The sequence below is a fragment of the Symphalangus syndactylus genome, chromosome 15 (genome assembly GCF_028878055.3).
Source record: "Symphalangus syndactylus isolate Jambi chromosome 15, NHGRI_mSymSyn1-v2.1_pri, whole genome shotgun sequence".
In the NCBI taxonomy this organism is placed as follows: Eukaryota; Metazoa; Chordata; class Mammalia; order Primates; family Hylobatidae; genus Symphalangus; species Symphalangus syndactylus.
In genome coordinates, this window is record NC_072437.2 from 20957406 (window position 1) to 20975002 (window position 17597).

Here is a 17597-nt window from a genome sequence, read left to right on the forward strand (position 1 = left end):
AATATGTCATCAACAAAACGAAAAGACAACCCACAGAATGGGAGAAAAACATTTGCAAACTTTCCATCTGACAAGGGATTAACCAAAATATATAAGGAGCTGAAACAATGCAACAGGAAAAAATCTAATAATCCTATTAAGCAATGGGCAAAAGATCTCAATAGACACTTCTCAAAAGAAGACATACAATTGTCAAACAGGCATATGAAAAGGTGCTCAACATCACTGATTACCAGAGAGATGCAAATCAAAACTGCAATGAGATATCATCTCACCCCAATTAAAATGGCTTATATCCAAAAGTCAGGCAATAATGAATACCGGTGAGAATATTGAGAAAGAGAAACACTTGTACACTGTTGGTGGGAATGTAATTAGTACAACCACTATGGAGAACAGTATGGAGATTCCTCAAAAAACTAAAACTAGAACTACCATATAACCCACTGCTAGGTATATACCCCAAAGAAAGGAAATCAGTATATCAAAGAGATATCTGCACTCTCATGTTTATTGCAGCACTACTCACAATAGCCAAGATTTGAAATCAACTTAGTATTCATCAACAGATGAATAAAGAAAATATGGTACTTACACATAATGGAGTACTATTAAGCCATAAAAAAGAATGAGATGCTATCACATGCAACATAGTGGATGAAACTGAAGGTTGTCATATTAAGTTAAATAAACCAGGCACAGAAAGACAAACATCACATGTTCTTACTTATTTGTGGGAGCTAAAAATTAAAACAAGTGAACCCAGGGAGGTAGAAAGTACAATGATGGTTACCAGAGGCTGAGAACGGTAGTGAGGAAGGAGCGGGAAATGGGGATGGTTAATGGGTATAAAAATATAGTTAGATACAATGAATAAGATCTAGTATTTGCTAGCACAACAGGGTGACTACAGTCAACAGTAATTTTTGTACTTTTTAGAATACCAGAGAGTACAATTAGAATGTTCGTAACAAAAAGGAATGATCAATGCTTGAGGTGGATAACCCCACTACCTGGATGTGTTTATTACACATTGTACATCTGTATCAAAATATCTCATGTACTTTATAAATATACTCACCTAATATGTACCCACAACAAGGAGAATGGCGTGAACTCAGGAGGCAGAGCTTGCAGTGAGCCGAGATGGCACCACTGCACTCCAGCCTGGGCGACAGAGCCAAACTCCATCTCAAAAAAAAAAAAAAAAAAAAAAGAAAATGGCACTTGACGGGTTTAATAGCCTGGCTAAGTCTACATAGATAGTGAGTGGTAGAGCCAGGAGCCTGGCTCCCAAGACCATGTTTTTTGATCACTAGACCATACCTCTTAGGTAGATCATTGTAAAAAACAAACAAACAAACAACAAAATCTGTCAATAGGTTGCTAGTTCTCTCTTGATGCTATAATAAATTACCACTAACTTATTGGTTTAAAACAACACAGACCAGAAGTAGGAAGTCAGTTCCACTGGGCCAACATCACAGCGTCACAGGGCTGATTCCTCCCAGAGGCTCTGAGAAGAGAATTCATTTTCTTGTGTTTTTAGCCTCTAGAGGCTGCCTGCATTTCTGGGCTCATGGCCCCTTCTGCCATCAAAGGCACCTTATTCCAATCTGCTTCCATGATTGCATCGCCTTCTTTCTGACTCTCATGTCTCCTTCCTTTGTTTCATAACGACCTTGTGATTACACTGGGCCCACCAAGGAAATCCAGGACAATCCTCCATCTCAAGATCCTTAACTCAAGTACATCTGCAAAGTCCCTTTTCCCTGTAACATTCACAGGTCCCAGGTGATTATATGCACATCATTGCAGGCCATTATTAATCCCCTCACAATAAGACGATCCAAGATAAAAAGTCACAAACATAGAGAATGAAAGAAGATAAACACAGAAGAAAACTGGGTAAGAAGCTTACTGCAAATAAATATACACATATTTGTGACTTCATGGCAATCAAAGTCTGAATAAAATATATTTTATTAGTTACAACAGCGTGCCAAGGAGCTCAACTATTAGAGAATCAGAATTAATTTGCTTTTTTTTTCCCATTTGCTACATTCATCACTACCACTTACATTAAACACTAGGATGGAAACTATTTACACACATCGAATTCCCAATCCCCCGTTCCTCCCAACAAGCTCACATGAACTTCTGTCCTGACTGGTCCAGAAACCAGCTATCCTGGTGCTTCCCAGACCTGTGTAACTGAGATGGAAAGGGAGAGAAGCCGGTGGGGGTGGAAGAAGTCAAGCCTGTGCACATGCCCTCTTTCCTGGAAAGCTTCTGTTTCCCTCTAGGGTCTCGGTCTAGCAGATACATAAGGCCCTGTTGCAATTTTAACCAGTTGGGTCTTTACTCATAATGAGATGGGAGCCACCGGAGGAGTCTGAGGTGAGAAGTGATATGATCCAACTTATGTTCTAGCCTCAGATTGGAGAAGGAGTATGGAAGGAGCCTGCTGAGTGAGGAGAAACCTCTCCCATGAGGATTCTGCCCTGCTCTCTCATCTGGGCTTAAGCCCACTCCCCATCTTCTCTCTGCTGGCCCATTGTAACTACTGTCTAAGTCCAGGCCACAAGTTTCTTCCCACTCAGGTGAGTTTCTTCCAAAGATGGTGAGCCACCGTCTTTGTCTTGCACACCGACCAAACTCTATTCTGTCCCACTCTCATGCTAACAAACTCTTATTAGCTCCATGTTTCCTATATCATAAAATCCTGACCCTCTTCTTTGTCATGGAAGATTGTTCCGGGCTGGGCATGGTGGCTCACACCTGTAATCCCAGCACTTTGGGAGGCCGAGGTAGGCAGATTACTTGAGCTCAGGAGTTCAAGACCAGCTGGGCAACATGGTGAAACCCTGTCTCTACTAAAATTACAAAAATTAGCCAGGCATGGTGGCATGCATCTATAGTCCCAGCTACTTGGGAGGCTGAGGCATGAGAATCGCTTGAGCAGGGGAGGCAGAGGTTTCAGTGAGCCAAGATTGTGCCACTGCACTCCAGCCTGGGCAACAGAGGGAGACCACAAGACCCTGTCTCAAAAAAAAAAAAAAGACTGTTAAGACTGTTCCCGATCATTGTCCACCTCTCTCTGTGAGCCTTTTTCAGTGTCTGAGTGCACCAGTCTTGATTCTTGTGGCTGAAGATACCATTCCTTTTGCCTAGAGTGCCTTTCTCCCCTTCTCCCTCATCACTTCCCCAGGCTGTTTTGAGCCATTGTTCCACTGGAACTGTGTTCATTCTTGTATCTCTATGTTGTATTTTACATAATGTTTTGGGATGTGCCCAATTAGATGTACTCCTCCTCCTTGGACTACACGTTGCTATATTTTAGGCCTTGGATCTCAATAAGATGGAAATGTCAGAACACCAAAAGAAAGAAACTAGTCATAGTTTCCTTAGACCCTTTTATTCCTTATTAAATATTGAGCTTTGCTCCAGGCCTTCTGTTTACAGGCGGAAAACATCAATTGTTTTAACATCCTGGAAGTGCTGCCTGCTCACTTTTGTTGAAGGAAGGGAGAAACATCCTTCCTGCTGAGCTTAGAGTTCAGCTTCTGCAGGGAATCTATTGAGCATCCACTTGGTACCTAAATGGAAGGAAGTCAGGTTTCTTTGTATTATGTTTAAAGACTAACAGCCTAGAAATTACAGCTTTTTGGTCAAAGCCAGTCACAAAGCCTCCCATTCATCCCTGGAAGGCAAAGCCTCAAAGTGGTTATTGGCCTCTCCCTAAATAGGTTGATGGTATAAGTCTAGGCAGAAGGACACCTGTACAAAAATATGGAATTTGCATTTCATTCAACCTTCCTTAGCACAGACACAGATTTCTTTAACAAAAGGGGTGCAATGACCTTTTGGCATACCTCATTCATACATGTTTCTTTAGGTTTTCAGTTATCACATAGAAAGGTGATTGCATCTCATACGTTGTGGATGGGAATACAAAATGACACAATCTCTATGGGGGAAATTTTGCAATGTTTCCCAAATTAAAAATGTACTTTCACTGTAACCCAGAAATCCCATAGCTAGTAATTTATTCTACTAATATCCTTGCACATGTGAAAAATAACATGTTACAAGATTACTCATTACTGCATAGTTCGTGATGATAGAAATTTGATAGGAAGAAAAATGTTCCTCATTAGAGGATTGTTTAAACCAGGGGTTTTCAACCAGGAGTGATTTATTTTTGGTTGTCACAACTGGAGAGAGGGACACTTATGGCATCCAGTGGGTGAAGGGCAGGGATGCTGCTAAGCATCCTATATTGCATAGGACAACCTCCACAACAAAAATTATCTTGCCTTAATTCTCACTAGGACTGAGGGTGAGAAATCTTGGGTTAAACAATCATTCACACAATGGAATATTATGCAGCCATTAAAAAATAGAATAGGAATACTTTCTGTGTACAAATATTAAAAGATCTTTTTAAGACATTAAGTGAAAAAAAAAAGATCAGGATGGTTTACCTGTTAACTTTTGAGAAAGAAAGAAAGAAAGAAAGAAAGAGAAAGAGGGACAAAGAAAGAAAGAGAAAGAAAGAAAGAAAGAGAAAGGGAGAGAAAGGAAAGAAAGAAAGGGAGAGAGAAAGAAAGAAGGAAGGAAGAAAGAAAAAGAAAGAAAGAAAGGAAAGAAGGGAGGGAGGGAGGGAGAGAAAGAAAAGAAAAAAGAAAGAAAAGAGAAAGAAAGAAAGAAAAAGGAATATGTTTGTGTTTGTGTGTGCGTGCGCATGTGAGGGCGCACTGTGTCTGCATAAAGAAACCCTAAAATGACACACAGGAAAGTAGTGATGATACCAAATTGATCGGACTGGGAGTGCGGGTTGGATAGAGACATAAATAGAAGCTATCATTCTAATTTGGAATCACGTGTCCTTATTACTGATTCAAATCAATACATAAAGATTTAGGGCACAAAAATAAATAAGACATGTGAGGTCTTTGAGAATAAAGGGATTATATCTTATTTATCTTTGCGTTGTTTGTTTTTTTCTTGTAAATTTGTTTGAGTTCATTGTAGATTCTGGATATTAGCCCTTTGTCAGATGAGTAGATTGCAAAAATTTTCTCCCATTCTGTAGCTTGCCTGTTCACTCTGATGGTAGTTTCTTTTGCTGTGCAGAAACTCTTTAGTTTAATTAGATCCCATTTGTCAATTTTGGCTTTTGTTGCCATTGTAAGTATTTCATATTATCTCTGATAAAAAGCATATAAGTACATTTTATAAACACAGCCTTGTACCTGAAGATTTAAGTCCATTTATATTGGTCATAATTACTAAATTTATAAATTAGATTTATTTGTACCTGGTTATCTTGTGCTTTTGTTTGTTCTCCCTTATTCTTTACTTCATTTCTTCTCTCTTCTCACCTTCTTTTGGACTGATTATTATTTTCTCATTTTTTTCCTCTTCTATTTTGAAAGTTGTATACACTGTATTCTAAAGGAAAGCAGTATTTTTATCCTTCTCCCCCCAAACACAAGAAACTCAATATTATTCTCTTCCCATCTGTACGCTATTGCCAAGTATTTTAGTCCTATCATGCTTTTCTAACTCCAAAAGATATTTTAATTCTGTTTCATTCCATCAATATTAGCTTTGGTTTACCCACATTTGCCATATTCTTTGTTCTTTAATCCTTTGTTTACATCAGACTTTCTATCTGGGGTCATTTTCTTCTGCCTGAAAAAAATAGCCTTTAGAATTTTCCTTACTGGGTGTTTAAATGTTGCAAACTCTCTGAGTTTTGGGTTGTTTAAAAATGTCTACTTAGCCCTCATATTTGAGAGATGTGGAACCTGAGATTCAACTTCTGCATCAGTGTTTTTTTCCTCTCAGTACAGATCTGCCATTTTCTGGCCCCCATTGTTGCCATTAAGAAGCAAGCTATCAAATTAAGCATCACTTCTTGAAAGGTTGTATGTCTTCTCTCTATGGAGGACTTTATCTTCTCATGGTTTTCAGTTTTCATTTTGCTGTGTCCAGGAGTGCAGTTCTATGCATTTATCCTGCTTTATGATTATATTTATAGCTTTATTTTTTTTTGGGGGGGGGACAGAGTCTGGGCTCTGTTGCCCAGGCTGGAGTGCAATGGCACAATCTCGGCTCATTTCAACCTCTGCCTCCCAGGTTCAAGCGATTCTCCTGCCTCAGCCTCCTGAGTAGCTGGAACTACAGGCATGTGCCAACACACCTGGCTAATTTTTGTATTTTTAGTAGAGACAGGGTTTCGCTATGTTGTCCAGGCCAGCGTTGAACTCCTGGCCTCGAGTGATCCACCCACCTCAGCCTCCCAAAGTGCCGGGATTACAGGATTGAACCACTGCACGCAACCATAGCTGGGTTTTCTCAGTCTGTAGATGGCTTTCTAAAAACCTCTCAGCTGTTCTCTCTTCGAATATTGTTTCTACCCGATTCTTTCTTTCTCCCTGTCATTCTCACATCAGACCTGTGTTAGTCCTTTTCATTCTCTCCTCCATGGTTCTCAAACTCTCCTGTTTCTCACCTTGTTTTCTCTCTATGCTTTGTTCTTGTGGTTTCTTCAGGTTTATCTTTAAATTCACTATTCTGTCTTAGGCCATATCTTACCTTCTGTTTTTAGAAGCAAGGTAGTTCTTCCAGAAAAGAACTGCACTTGGTTCCGCTAGGCAAGCAGTACTACTACCAGCCTGGGATCACTTTAAACTACATTTTTGATGGTATGTTTTTTAGACAACATAGATTGTGTGAATTTGGGTTACAAACCATGCGAGGGCCAGTGTATAGTTGCAAATTCCCAAAGGAGACTTTCCCTGTATACTCAGTGATATGGTTTATGTCTCATCTTGACAAATCTCATCTTGAATTGTAGCTCCCATAATTCCCACATGTTATAGGAGGGACCTGATGGGAGATAACTGAATCATGGGGGCAGTTTCCCCCCATACAGTTCACTTGGTAGTGACTAAATCTCATGAGATCTGATGGTTTTATAAGGGGTTTCCCTTTTTGCTTGGTTCTCATTCTCTCTTGTTTACTGCCATGTAAGACACGGCTTTTGCCTTCCACCATGATGGCAAGGCCTCCACAGCCACATGGAAATGTGAATCCATTAAACCTCTTTTTCTTTTAAATTACCCACTCTCAGGTATGTCTTTATCAGCAGCGTGAAAACAGACTAATACAGTCAGTGACTCCATATAGTATGTGTCCTCACTGTCCCCTGGGGAGAGGGGCAGGGAGCATGTTTATTTGTAGGGTATAGGCTTTGGGGTCCAGGGTTTATATGTGGGGGTGGGGTTTCTATTAAATCACAACCTGGTTGGGCCCTAGTCTTTGTCTCTGTTTTTCCATACCCTGCAAGACCTTGAGCACCCAGGCTCAAATTCATGGCAAATATCCTCAATGCAAAAGTTGTCTCTGCTTTTGTTTCTGGGTGCCTGTCTCGATTCAGTTTTTAATCTGAGGATTCCTTACTTTCTTGCCAGCTTGGAGACATATTTATGATGGTGAGTTTTTTGTTGGTTTTCATTTTATCAATCATTTTAATTGTTTTTAATGGAAATGAGTCAAACTGTATATATAACCCACCCTTATTTTTTAAAAATTCACAAGAACAATGAGAAGATAATACAACATGAACATAGGTGCTGCTGCTACGGAAAATTACAGAAACCCACTAGAGAGCAATGGATGGAGCTAAGGCAGAGCCACAGCTGCCTTTCTCAGAATGTCAGCTGTTGCTAGGGAAACCAGCTGAATAGAGGGCAATTACCTAAGGAAGACTCTGAGGAGAACTTTGATAAACTGGTCAGCAGGTTATAAGAACACATGCATCTTGTTTTATGATTGACAAGTGTTTCTGTAATATCTGCAAGACCAGCCTCTAAGTAAGTGTGGTTTACTATTTTATTCAGCAATAATTTAATAAGTGTCCACACCATTCCTGGCTGTAGATGCTTAGTGAATGTTCGATGAATTCTCTGAATTTTCAGAGACATGAAAAAAGGCATCCAAGTGGGCAGCCTTGATTAACTGGTCATCCATGTCATTGACTCCAAGTTTTTAAAAAAATGCAATAGGTGGCCTCAGTGCTCAGAACACAGAAGCTTGAGGCGGATTCTGGTGTCACCCAGAGCAACTAGACCAACATTCCAGTGTGGGCGGTGGTGGCGGCCGGCAGGCAGTGAGAGGAAGCCCGCTAGGAGTGTCCTCGTTCCCCGCCTCTCTGGATGAACCAGACGGAATAAGCCGCGCCTCCCGCAGGGGCTGCGCCTCCATAAATCCCTAGTTGTTGTTTTTTCTTTCTCTCCCCTCTCCTCACCCCCACTCCGAGCTCCGTCCCGCCTTCTCCCTTCGCCAGCGGCGGCCGCGTCCAGGTGCGGAGTCCATACCAGCGCAATGGCGTCCAACCCCCAACCGGGGGAGAGTCTGCTCAGGGAACTGCAGGGCGATTCCCGAAGTCCTCCGTTTTCTGAGAATGTGAGTGCTGTTCAAAAATTAGACTTTTCAGATACAATGGTGCAGCAGAAATTGGATGATATCAAGGATCGAATTAAGAGAGAAATAAGGAAAGAACTGAAAATCAAAGACGGAGCAGAAAATCTGAGGAAAGTCACAACAGATAAAAAAAGTTTGTCTTACGTAGACAACATTTTGAAAAAGTCAAATAAAAAATTAGAAGAACTACATCACAAGCTGCAGGAATTAAATGCACATATTGTTGTATCAGATCCAGAAGATATTACAGATTGCCCAAGGACTCCAGATATTCCAAATAGTGACCCTCGTTGTTCTACTAGCAACAATAGATTGAAGGCTCCCTTCGCCAGCGGCGGCTGCGTCCAGGTGCGGAGTCCATACCGGAGCGCGATGGCGTCCAACCCCCAACGGGGGGAGAGTCTGCTCAGGGAACTGCAGGGGGATTCCCGAAGTCTTCCGTTTTCTGAGAATGTGAGTGCTGTTCCAAAATTAGACTTTTCAGATACAATGGTGGAGCAGAAATTGGATGATATCAAGGATCGAATTAAGAGAGAAATAAGGAAAGAACTGAAAATCAAAGAGGGAGCTGAAAATCTGAGGAAAGTCACAACAGATAAAAAAAGTTTGGCTTACGTAGACAACATTTTGAAAAAGTCAAATAAAAAATTAGAAGAACTACATCACAAGCTGCAGGAATTAAATGCACATATTGTTGTGTCAGATCCAGAAGATATTACAGATTGCCCAACGACTCCAGGTACTCCAAATAGTGACCCTCGTTGTTCTACTAGCAACAATAGATTGAAGGCTCCCTTCGCCAGCGGCGGCCGCGTCCGGGTGCGGAGTCCATACCGGAGCGCGATGGCGTCCAACCCCCAACGGGGGGAGATTCTGCTCACGGAACTGCAGGGGGATTCCCGAAGTCTTCCGTTTTCTGAGAATGTGAGTGCTGTTCCAAAATTAGACTTTTCAGATACAATGGTGCAGCAGAAATTGGATGATATCAAGGATCGAATTAAGAGAGAAATAAGGAAAGAACTGAAAATCAAAGAGGGAGCTGAAAATCTGAGGAAAGTCACAACAGATAAAAAAAGTTTGGCTTACGTAGACAACATTTTGAAAAAATCGAATAAAAAATTAGAAGAACTACATCACAAGCTGCAGGAATTAAATGCATATATTGTTGTATCAGATCCAGAAGGTATTAAAGATTGCCCAACGACTCCAGGTACTCCAAATAGCGACCCTCGTTGTTCTACTAGCAACAATAGATTGAAGGCTCTACAAAAACAGTTGGATATAGAACTTAAAGTAAAACAAGATGCAGAGAATATGATACAGATGTATTCAAATGGATCTTCAAAGGATCGGAAACTCCATGGTATAGCTCAGCAACTGCTCCAGGACAGCAAGACAAAAATAGAAGTCATACGAATGCAGATCCTTCAGGCAGTCCAGACTAATGAATTGGCTTTTGATAATACAAAACCTGTGATAAGTCCTCTTGAACTTCGGATAGAAGAATTAAGGCATCATTTTAGGATACAGTTTGCAGTGGCAGAAGGTGCAAAGAATGTAATGAAATTACTTGGCTCAGGAAAAGTAACAGACAGAAAAGCACTTTCAGAAGCTCAAGCAAGATTTAATGAATCAAGTCAGAAGTTGGACCTTTTAAGTTACTCATTAGAGCAAAGATTAAATGAACTCCCCAAGAATCATCCCAAAAGCAGTATTATTATTGAAGAACTTTCACTTGTTGCTGCATCACCAACACTAAGTCCACGTCAAAGTAAGATATCTACACAAAATCAATATAATACACTATCCAAACCAGCAGCATTAACAGGTACTTTGGAAGTGCGTCTTATCGGCTGCCAAGATATCCTAGAGAATGTCCCTGGACAGTCAAAAGCAACATCAGTTGCACTGCCTGGTTGGAGTCCAAGTGAAACCAGATCATGTTTCATGATCAAAATGAGTAAAAGTAAAAGCAGAAGTCATGGAAATCTTCTAAAAACCGATGACTTGTCCAATGATGTCTGTGCTGTTTTGAAGCTCGATAATACTGTGGTTGGCCAAACTAGCTGGAAACCTATTTCCAATCAGTCATGGGACCAGAAATTTACACTGGAACTGGACAGGTCACGTGAGCTAGAAATTTCAGTTTATTGGCGTGATTGGCGGTCTCTCTGTGCTGTAAAATTTCTGAGGTTAGAAGAGTTTTTAGACAACCAACGGCATGGCATGTGTCTCTATTTGGAACCACAGGGTACTTTATTTGCAGAGGTTACCTTTTTTAATCCAGTTATTGAAAGAAGACCAAAACTTCCAAAACAAAAGAAAATTTTTTCAAAGCAACAAGGCAAAAGATTTCTCAGAGCTCCTCCAATGAATATTATTATTGCCACTTGGAGAAGGCTAGTAAGAAGAGCTATTCCTACAGTAAATCATTCTGGCACCTTCAGCCCTCAAGCTCCTGTGCCTACTACAGTGCCAGTGGTTGATGTACACATCCCTGAACTAGCACTTCCAGCTAGTGATTCTACAGCAATCAAACTGGACCTTGATCTTGAGCCTGAACCTCCTCCAGCCCCACCACGAGCTTCTTCCCTCGGAGAAATAGATGAATCTTCTGAATTAAGAGTTTTGGATACACCAGGACAGGATTCAGAGACTGCTTTTGATATTGAGAATGACAGAAATAATATGCTTCCAAAATCTCAATCTGAATACAAGCCTGATACTCCTCAGTCAGGCCTAGAATATAGTGGTATTCAAGAACTTGAGGATAGATCTCAGCAAAGGTTTCAGATTAATCTACAAGATTTCAGGTGTTGTGCTGTCTTGGGAAGAGGACAATATGGAAAGGTGCTTTTAGCTGAATATAAACACACAAATGAGATGTTTGCTATAAAAGCCTTAAAGAAAGGAGAGATTGTGGCTCAAGATGCAGTAGACATCCTGATGCGTGAAAAAAGAATTTTCGAAACTGTGAATACTGTAAGGCATCCCTTTTTGATGAACCTTTTTGCATGTTTCCAAACCAAAGAGCATGTTTGCTTTGTAATGGAATATGCTGCTGGTGGGGACCTAACGATGCACGCTTGTACTGGTGATGTCTTTTCTCAACCAAGAGCTGTATTTTATGCTGCTTGTGTAGTTCTTGGGTTGCAGTATTTACATGAACACAAAATTGTTCATAGAGATTTGAAATTGGAAAACTTATTGCTAGATACGGAGGGCTTTGTGAAAATTGCTGATTTTGGTCTTTGCAAAGAAGGAATGGGATATGGAGATAGAACAAACACATTTTGTGGCACTCCTCTATATCTTGCCCCAGAACTATTAACAGAAACTTCTTATACAAGGGCTGTAGATTGGTGGGCCCTTGGTGTGCTTATATATGAAATGCTTGTTGGTGACTCTCCCTTTATTGGTGAGTTTGAAGAGAAAGTTTATGACAATATTGTAAATGGTGAAGTAAGGTATCCAAGGTTCTTATCTACAGTAGCCATTTCTATAATGAGAAGTCTGTTAAGAAGAAATCCTGAGCGGCGCCTTGGGGCTACTGAGAAAGATGCAGAGGATGTAAAAAAGCACCCATTTTTCTGGCTAATTGATTGGAGCGCTCTGATGGAGAAAAAAGTAAAGCCACCATTTATACCTACCATAAGAGGACGAGAAGATGTCAGTCATTTCGACGATGAATTTACCTCAGAAGCACCTATTCTGACTCCACCTCAAGAACGAAGGATACTTTCGGAAGAGGAGCAGGAAATGTTCAGAGATTTTGACTACACTGCTGATTGGTGTTAAGTTGCTAGACACTGCGAAACCAAGCTGACTGACTCACAAGAAGACCTCTTAAAAATAGCAACCCTTCATTTGCTCCCTGTGCCACCAATAGCTGATGAGTTTTGATTTGTTTTGTTTTTTTTAATTGAAACACGTGAAGATTTGTTTAAAAGTACCATTCTAATACTTCTTCAAAAGTGGCTTCTCATTGTACTTCAGCGTAAATATGAGCACCGGGAACAGTTTCATGGAGTTTAAGTTGAGTGAACATCGGCCATGAAAATCCATCACAAATACTTTTGGATCAATAGTCTATTTTAAAAAAGAAAGGAAAAAACCACTTGTTTGCAGTCCCTAGCTTTGCCATATGCCCGCCTTAAGTGGAAGGAAAATTAATCACTTAACGATGTTTTACAAAAAGCATTCCAAGGCCTTTTTTTCTTTTTGTAAAACATAGTTAAGTGATTAATTTTCCTTCCACTTAAGGCGGGCATATGGCAAAGCTAGGGACTGTAAAAAAGTGGTTTTTTTCTTTCTTTTTTAAAATAGACTATTGATCCAAAAGTATTTGTGATGGATTTTCATGGCCGATGTTCACTCAACTTAAACTCCATGAAACTGTTCCCGGTGCTCATATTTACGCTGAAGTACAATGAGAAGCCACTTTTGAAGAAGTATTAGAATGGTACTTTTAAACAAATCTTCACGTGTTTCAATTAAAAAAAAAAAAAAAAAAAGAAGCTAACACCAGTTAGCACGTTAGGGTCATTATACCTCAGGAATAGCAAGCTGTTAAGTACCCATACTGAATTAACTATTTAATCACAGTGAGCTCATCTCTGAAAAATTGTCCAGGTGTAAATCTTATGAGAAACATGAAAAAGAACACTGATTTATGGAGAGTTGAGCTAAAAACATTTATAAATATTTGCTGGGATGTTTTAGCATCTTTTCATTGTACTCTGAGAACAATTAAAATTGTCCAGAGATCATTTATATTACCTTGCAAATTGTTTATTACCCAAGATCCTTTGGGAGTAAATCTTCTAGAAAGGGGGAGCAATATGTGGTTTAAAGTTATTTTAAAATGCCAGTTAATTTCCTTGGCAAAGGACAATAGAGGAAGTTAGCATATTGTCTGGCTTTAATTTAAACAGCGTTAATACAACATTAAAATAAAACACTAAATACTTTTGAGGTACAGTCTGCTCACTTTTTCGGTTCTCAAATAGCAAAGAAAGTAATGTCTAAAATAGGCTTTTAGCATTAAAAACTGACAGCATTTTGTAACTACACAGTGTACAGAATTTTTTTTAATTGAAGTCAAATCGCTAAAAAAATTAGAAGGCAGGGTCTATTTACACAATTAAGCTGAAGAAAGCACTAATTTTTTAGTCAGATTTAAAATTTTAAGCTTTATAGAGTGTAAATATATTTTGCTATTACTGTATGTGTATGTGACTGCTCAAGCACTTTGTAAAGAAATTTGGATATTTTAGAATGGTACACTGTGCATTCAAATGAAATGTGCCTTTCACTATGTCATTCTAAAAAACAAGTGTTTTTTTGCGTCATAAATTATCACAAATGCACAAATTAAAATCTATATAGATTGAAATTTGTAAAAAAAAAAATGCAATAAAATTTGACAGAGCACATTGAGAGGTTCCCTTTAGGTCTTTTTTAAATTAGTTTTTTAATTGACAAATAAAAATTGCATATATACGGTGTACAGCATGATGTTTTGTTCATATGCATACGTTGTTGAATAATTAGATCAAGCTGATTAACACATCCTTCACCTCACACACTTACCATTTTTGTGGTGAGAACATTGAAAATGTCTCTTAGCAGTTTTCAAGTGTACAGTACATCATTATTAACTATACTTACCATGCTGCACAATAGATCTCCAAACCTTACTCCTTCTCACGAAATTTTGTAACCTTTGGCTAAGATCTCCCCATCCCCACCCCCACCCCCAGGCCTTGGTTATGAGCATTCTACTCTCTACTTCTATGAGTTCAACTTTTTTAGATTTCACATATAAGTAAGAATCACGCTTTACTTGTCTTCTGTGCCTGGTGTATTTCACTTAGTATAATGTCCTCCAGGTTCATCCACATTGTCACAAATGACAGAATTTACTTCTCTTTGGAGACTGAATAGTATTTCATTGTTTATATATACCACATTTTCTTTATCCGTGCATTAGTGGACAGTTAGTGTGATTTCATATTTTGGGTATTGTAAATAATGCTGCAATAAACATGGGAGTTCAGATATCTCTTCAACATACTGATTTTATTTCCTCTGGATATATACCCAGAAGTAGGATTGCTAGATCATATAGTCATTCTATTTTTAATTTTTTAGGAACCTCCATACTGTCTTCCACAATGACTGTACTGATATACATTCCCACCAACAGTGTACAAGTGTTCCCTTTTCTTTGCATCCTTGCCAACACTTACTAACTTTCATCTTTTTGATAACAGTGTTTCTAACAGATGTAAAATGGTATCTCATTGTGGTTTTAATTTGTATTTCCCAAATATCTACTGATGTTGATCATTTTTTCATATACCCATTGGCCATTTCTTTATCTTCTTTTGAGAAGTGTTTGTTCAGGTCCTTTGCCCACTTTTTAATTCAGTTATTTGGGTTTGTTGCTATTGAGTTGAGTTTCTTATATATTTTGGATATTAACCTTTTATCAGGTGTATGGCTTGCAAATATTTTCTACCATTCTATGCATTGTTTCTTCACGCTGATAATTGTTGCCTTGGTTGTGCAGAAGCTTTTTAGTTTGATGTAATCCCATTTGTCTATTTAACTCTTTAATCCATATTGAGTTGATTTTTCTATGTGGTGTGACATTAGAGTTTAGTTTCATTCTCCTGCATGTGGATATCCAGTTGTCCCAACATCTTTTACTAAAGACACTATTATTCCCTTTCTTGTGTGTTCTTGGCAACTTTGTCAAAGATCAGTTTGACCATAAATGAGTGAATTTATTTCTGGGCTATTTATGCTGTTCCATTGGCCTATATGTCTGCTTTTGATTGTACCATGCTGTTTTGATTGTTACAGTTTGGTAGATTTTGACATCAGGTAGTATGAGGGAGAGATTTTTTTATAGGTTTGAACATTTCTTTTTAATACCTGAAACTTTAATTTTTGTTCGTTTGTTTTGTTTGAGATGGTGTCTCACTCTGTCACCCAAGCTGGAGTGCAGTGGCATGATTTCAGCACACTTCAACCTCTGCCTCCTGGGCTCAAGCAATCTTCCCTCCCCAGCTTCCTGAGTAGCTGGGACTACAGGCACAAGCCACCAGGCCCAACCAATTTTGCTTTTTATTTTTTATTTTTTTGTAGGGATAAGGTCTCACTATGTTGCCCAGGCTGGTCACGAACTCCTAGGCTCAAGCAATCCTCTTGTCTCAGCCTCCCGAAGTGTTGGGATTATAGGCATGAGCCATGATGCCCAGGCCTAAAATTGTTATTTCTTAAGGTGTTATTCAGTATATTTGAGTACACATTCACAGTGGGTGGTCTTGTACTGAATAAAAGATGATTAGGAGCTGTGCCAGATACTGCTAGTTGCCTACCCAATAGTTCTTTTTCCTTCATATTAAACAATTAATAAGAAGGGATGTATTGTGCCAGTGAAAGCAGCTAAACATCTCCCAGGCTCCCTTGTAGACAGAGAAGGTCAGCACCGTGTAAGAAGTAGAAAGTTACTTTAAAATATTTAAAATATTTACTCAACTGGCAGATACATCCGTTTTGTCCTCCTCTCTTCTTTCTTCCTTCTTGAAACATGGATATAAAAGGCTAGAACCCCAGTGGCCTCTGTTACCCAGGAAGAAACCTTAAGGATGAAAATCCAGGTGCAAAGCAGAAATGCAGAAGGAGCCTGGCTCTCTGATACCGGCATGCCAATGAGAACCGACTACATCTGACTGTGACATTTTATTTTATTTTATTTTTACTTTTGAGACAGGATCTCACTCTGTCACCCAGGCTAGAGTGCAGTGGCCTGACCACAGCTGATTGCAGCCTTGACCTCCCAGGCTCAGGTGATCCTCCTACCTCAGCCTCCCGGGTAGCTGGGACTACAGGTGTGTGCCACCATGCCCAGCTAATTATTTGTATTTTTTGTAGAGATGGGGTTTCACCATGTTGCCCAGGCTGGTCTTGAACTCCTGGCTCAAGCAATCTGACTGCCTAGGCCTCCCAAAGTGCTAGGATTAAAGGCATGAGCCACCATGCCCGGCCTTCCATAATGTTTTAGAAAAGAAAAATAAGCCTTCATTTTGCTAAAGCCCCTGTTATTTCAGATCTCTGTTATCAGCAATGAAACACATTCCTAGCTCTTATAGGAGCCTGATTTTGTTCAAAGTTTTGTTTAACATTTAAATAAAGATAAAAAAGTCTGAATTAACAGTTTTAATAATATAATCAATACGTTTCAATGAAATATGAATCCAGGACACATCAGTAAGCGAAAAGTAGAGAAATAGAATTATAAACTATCACTACCATAATATTTACAAAGATAACACTTTCCAAACTAGAACTTAAATTTTCTTTAAAATATTATAATGCCTTTAAAATTCTGTTTCTTTTACTGGATTACTTAATTTTAAATACCTTTTTTGGAAAGTGGTCTTTCTTTTTAATTGACAAGTAAAAATTGTGTGTGTATCTATATGGTATACAACATGCTGTTTTGATATAAGTGTAAATTGAGTAATGGCTAAATCGAGCTATTTAGCCTATGCATTAACTCGCATACTTATCTTTTTATGGTGAGAGCATTTAAAATCTACTCTCTTAGCAATTTGCAAGTATACAACATATTGTTATTAACTATATTTACCATGATGTACAACAGATCTCTTGAACTTATTCCTCCAGTCTAACTGAAATTGTGTTCTTTGTTTCTCATGGTTTCTAGAACAGGGGATGGCACATCCTAGATACCTTACACATATTTTCTTTTCTTTTTTTTTTTTTTTTTTTGAGATGGAGTCTCGCTCTGTCACCCAGGCTGGAGTGCAGTGGGGCGATCTCAGTTCACTGCAGCCTCCAACTCCCGAGTTCCAGTGATTCCCCCGCCTCAGCCTCCCAGGTAGCTGGGATTGCAGGCACCTGCCACCATGCCTGGCTAATTTTTATATTTTTAGTAGAGATGGGATTTCACCTTCTTGGCCAGGCTGGTCTGAAACTCCTGACCTCAGGTGATCTGCCCGCCTCAGCCTCCACAAGTGCTAGGATTATAGGCATGAGCCACCACACACGGCCCCTTATACATATTT

The 17597-nt window shown here is 39.3% G+C and overlaps 2 protein-coding genes across 5 annotated transcripts in view; one reads left to right on the plus strand and one right to left on the minus strand.

Moving 5' to 3' along the window:
- LOC134732631 (uncharacterized) overlaps positions 1 to 17597 on the minus strand; it is a 472983-nt gene that overhangs the window by 25877 nt on the left and 429509 nt on the right. The window lies entirely within an intron of this gene.
- LOC129463450 (serine/threonine-protein kinase N2-like) lies at positions 1412 to 13269 on the plus strand. Of its 4 annotated transcripts, XM_063618939.1 has the most exons (3): positions 1412 to 2603; positions 7485 to 7505; positions 7612 to 13269. In XM_063618939.1, exon 3 carries the CDS (start codon positions 8398 to 8400, stop codon positions 12292 to 12294), a length of 3897 nt encoding a protein of 1298 aa, XP_063475009.1. In that variant the 5' UTR covers positions 1412 to 2603; positions 7485 to 7505; positions 7612 to 8397; the 3' UTR covers positions 12295 to 13269. The 4 variants fall into 4 exon arrangements, with proteins under 4 accessions (XP_063475009.1, XP_055099982.2, XP_063475010.1 ...); XM_055244007.2 differs by lacking the exon at positions 1412 to 2603 and having other exon boundaries at positions 5011 to 10624; positions 10763 to 13269; XM_063618940.1 differs by lacking the exon at positions 1412 to 2603 and having other exon boundaries at positions 5011 to 9706; positions 10841 to 13269.

What these genes read in the sequence shown, in the direction of transcription:
- LOC129463450 (XM_063618939.1), top strand. Translation starts at nt 8,398, where the DNA reads ATGGCGTCCAACCCCCAACCGGGGGAGAGTCTGCTCAGGGAACTGCAG.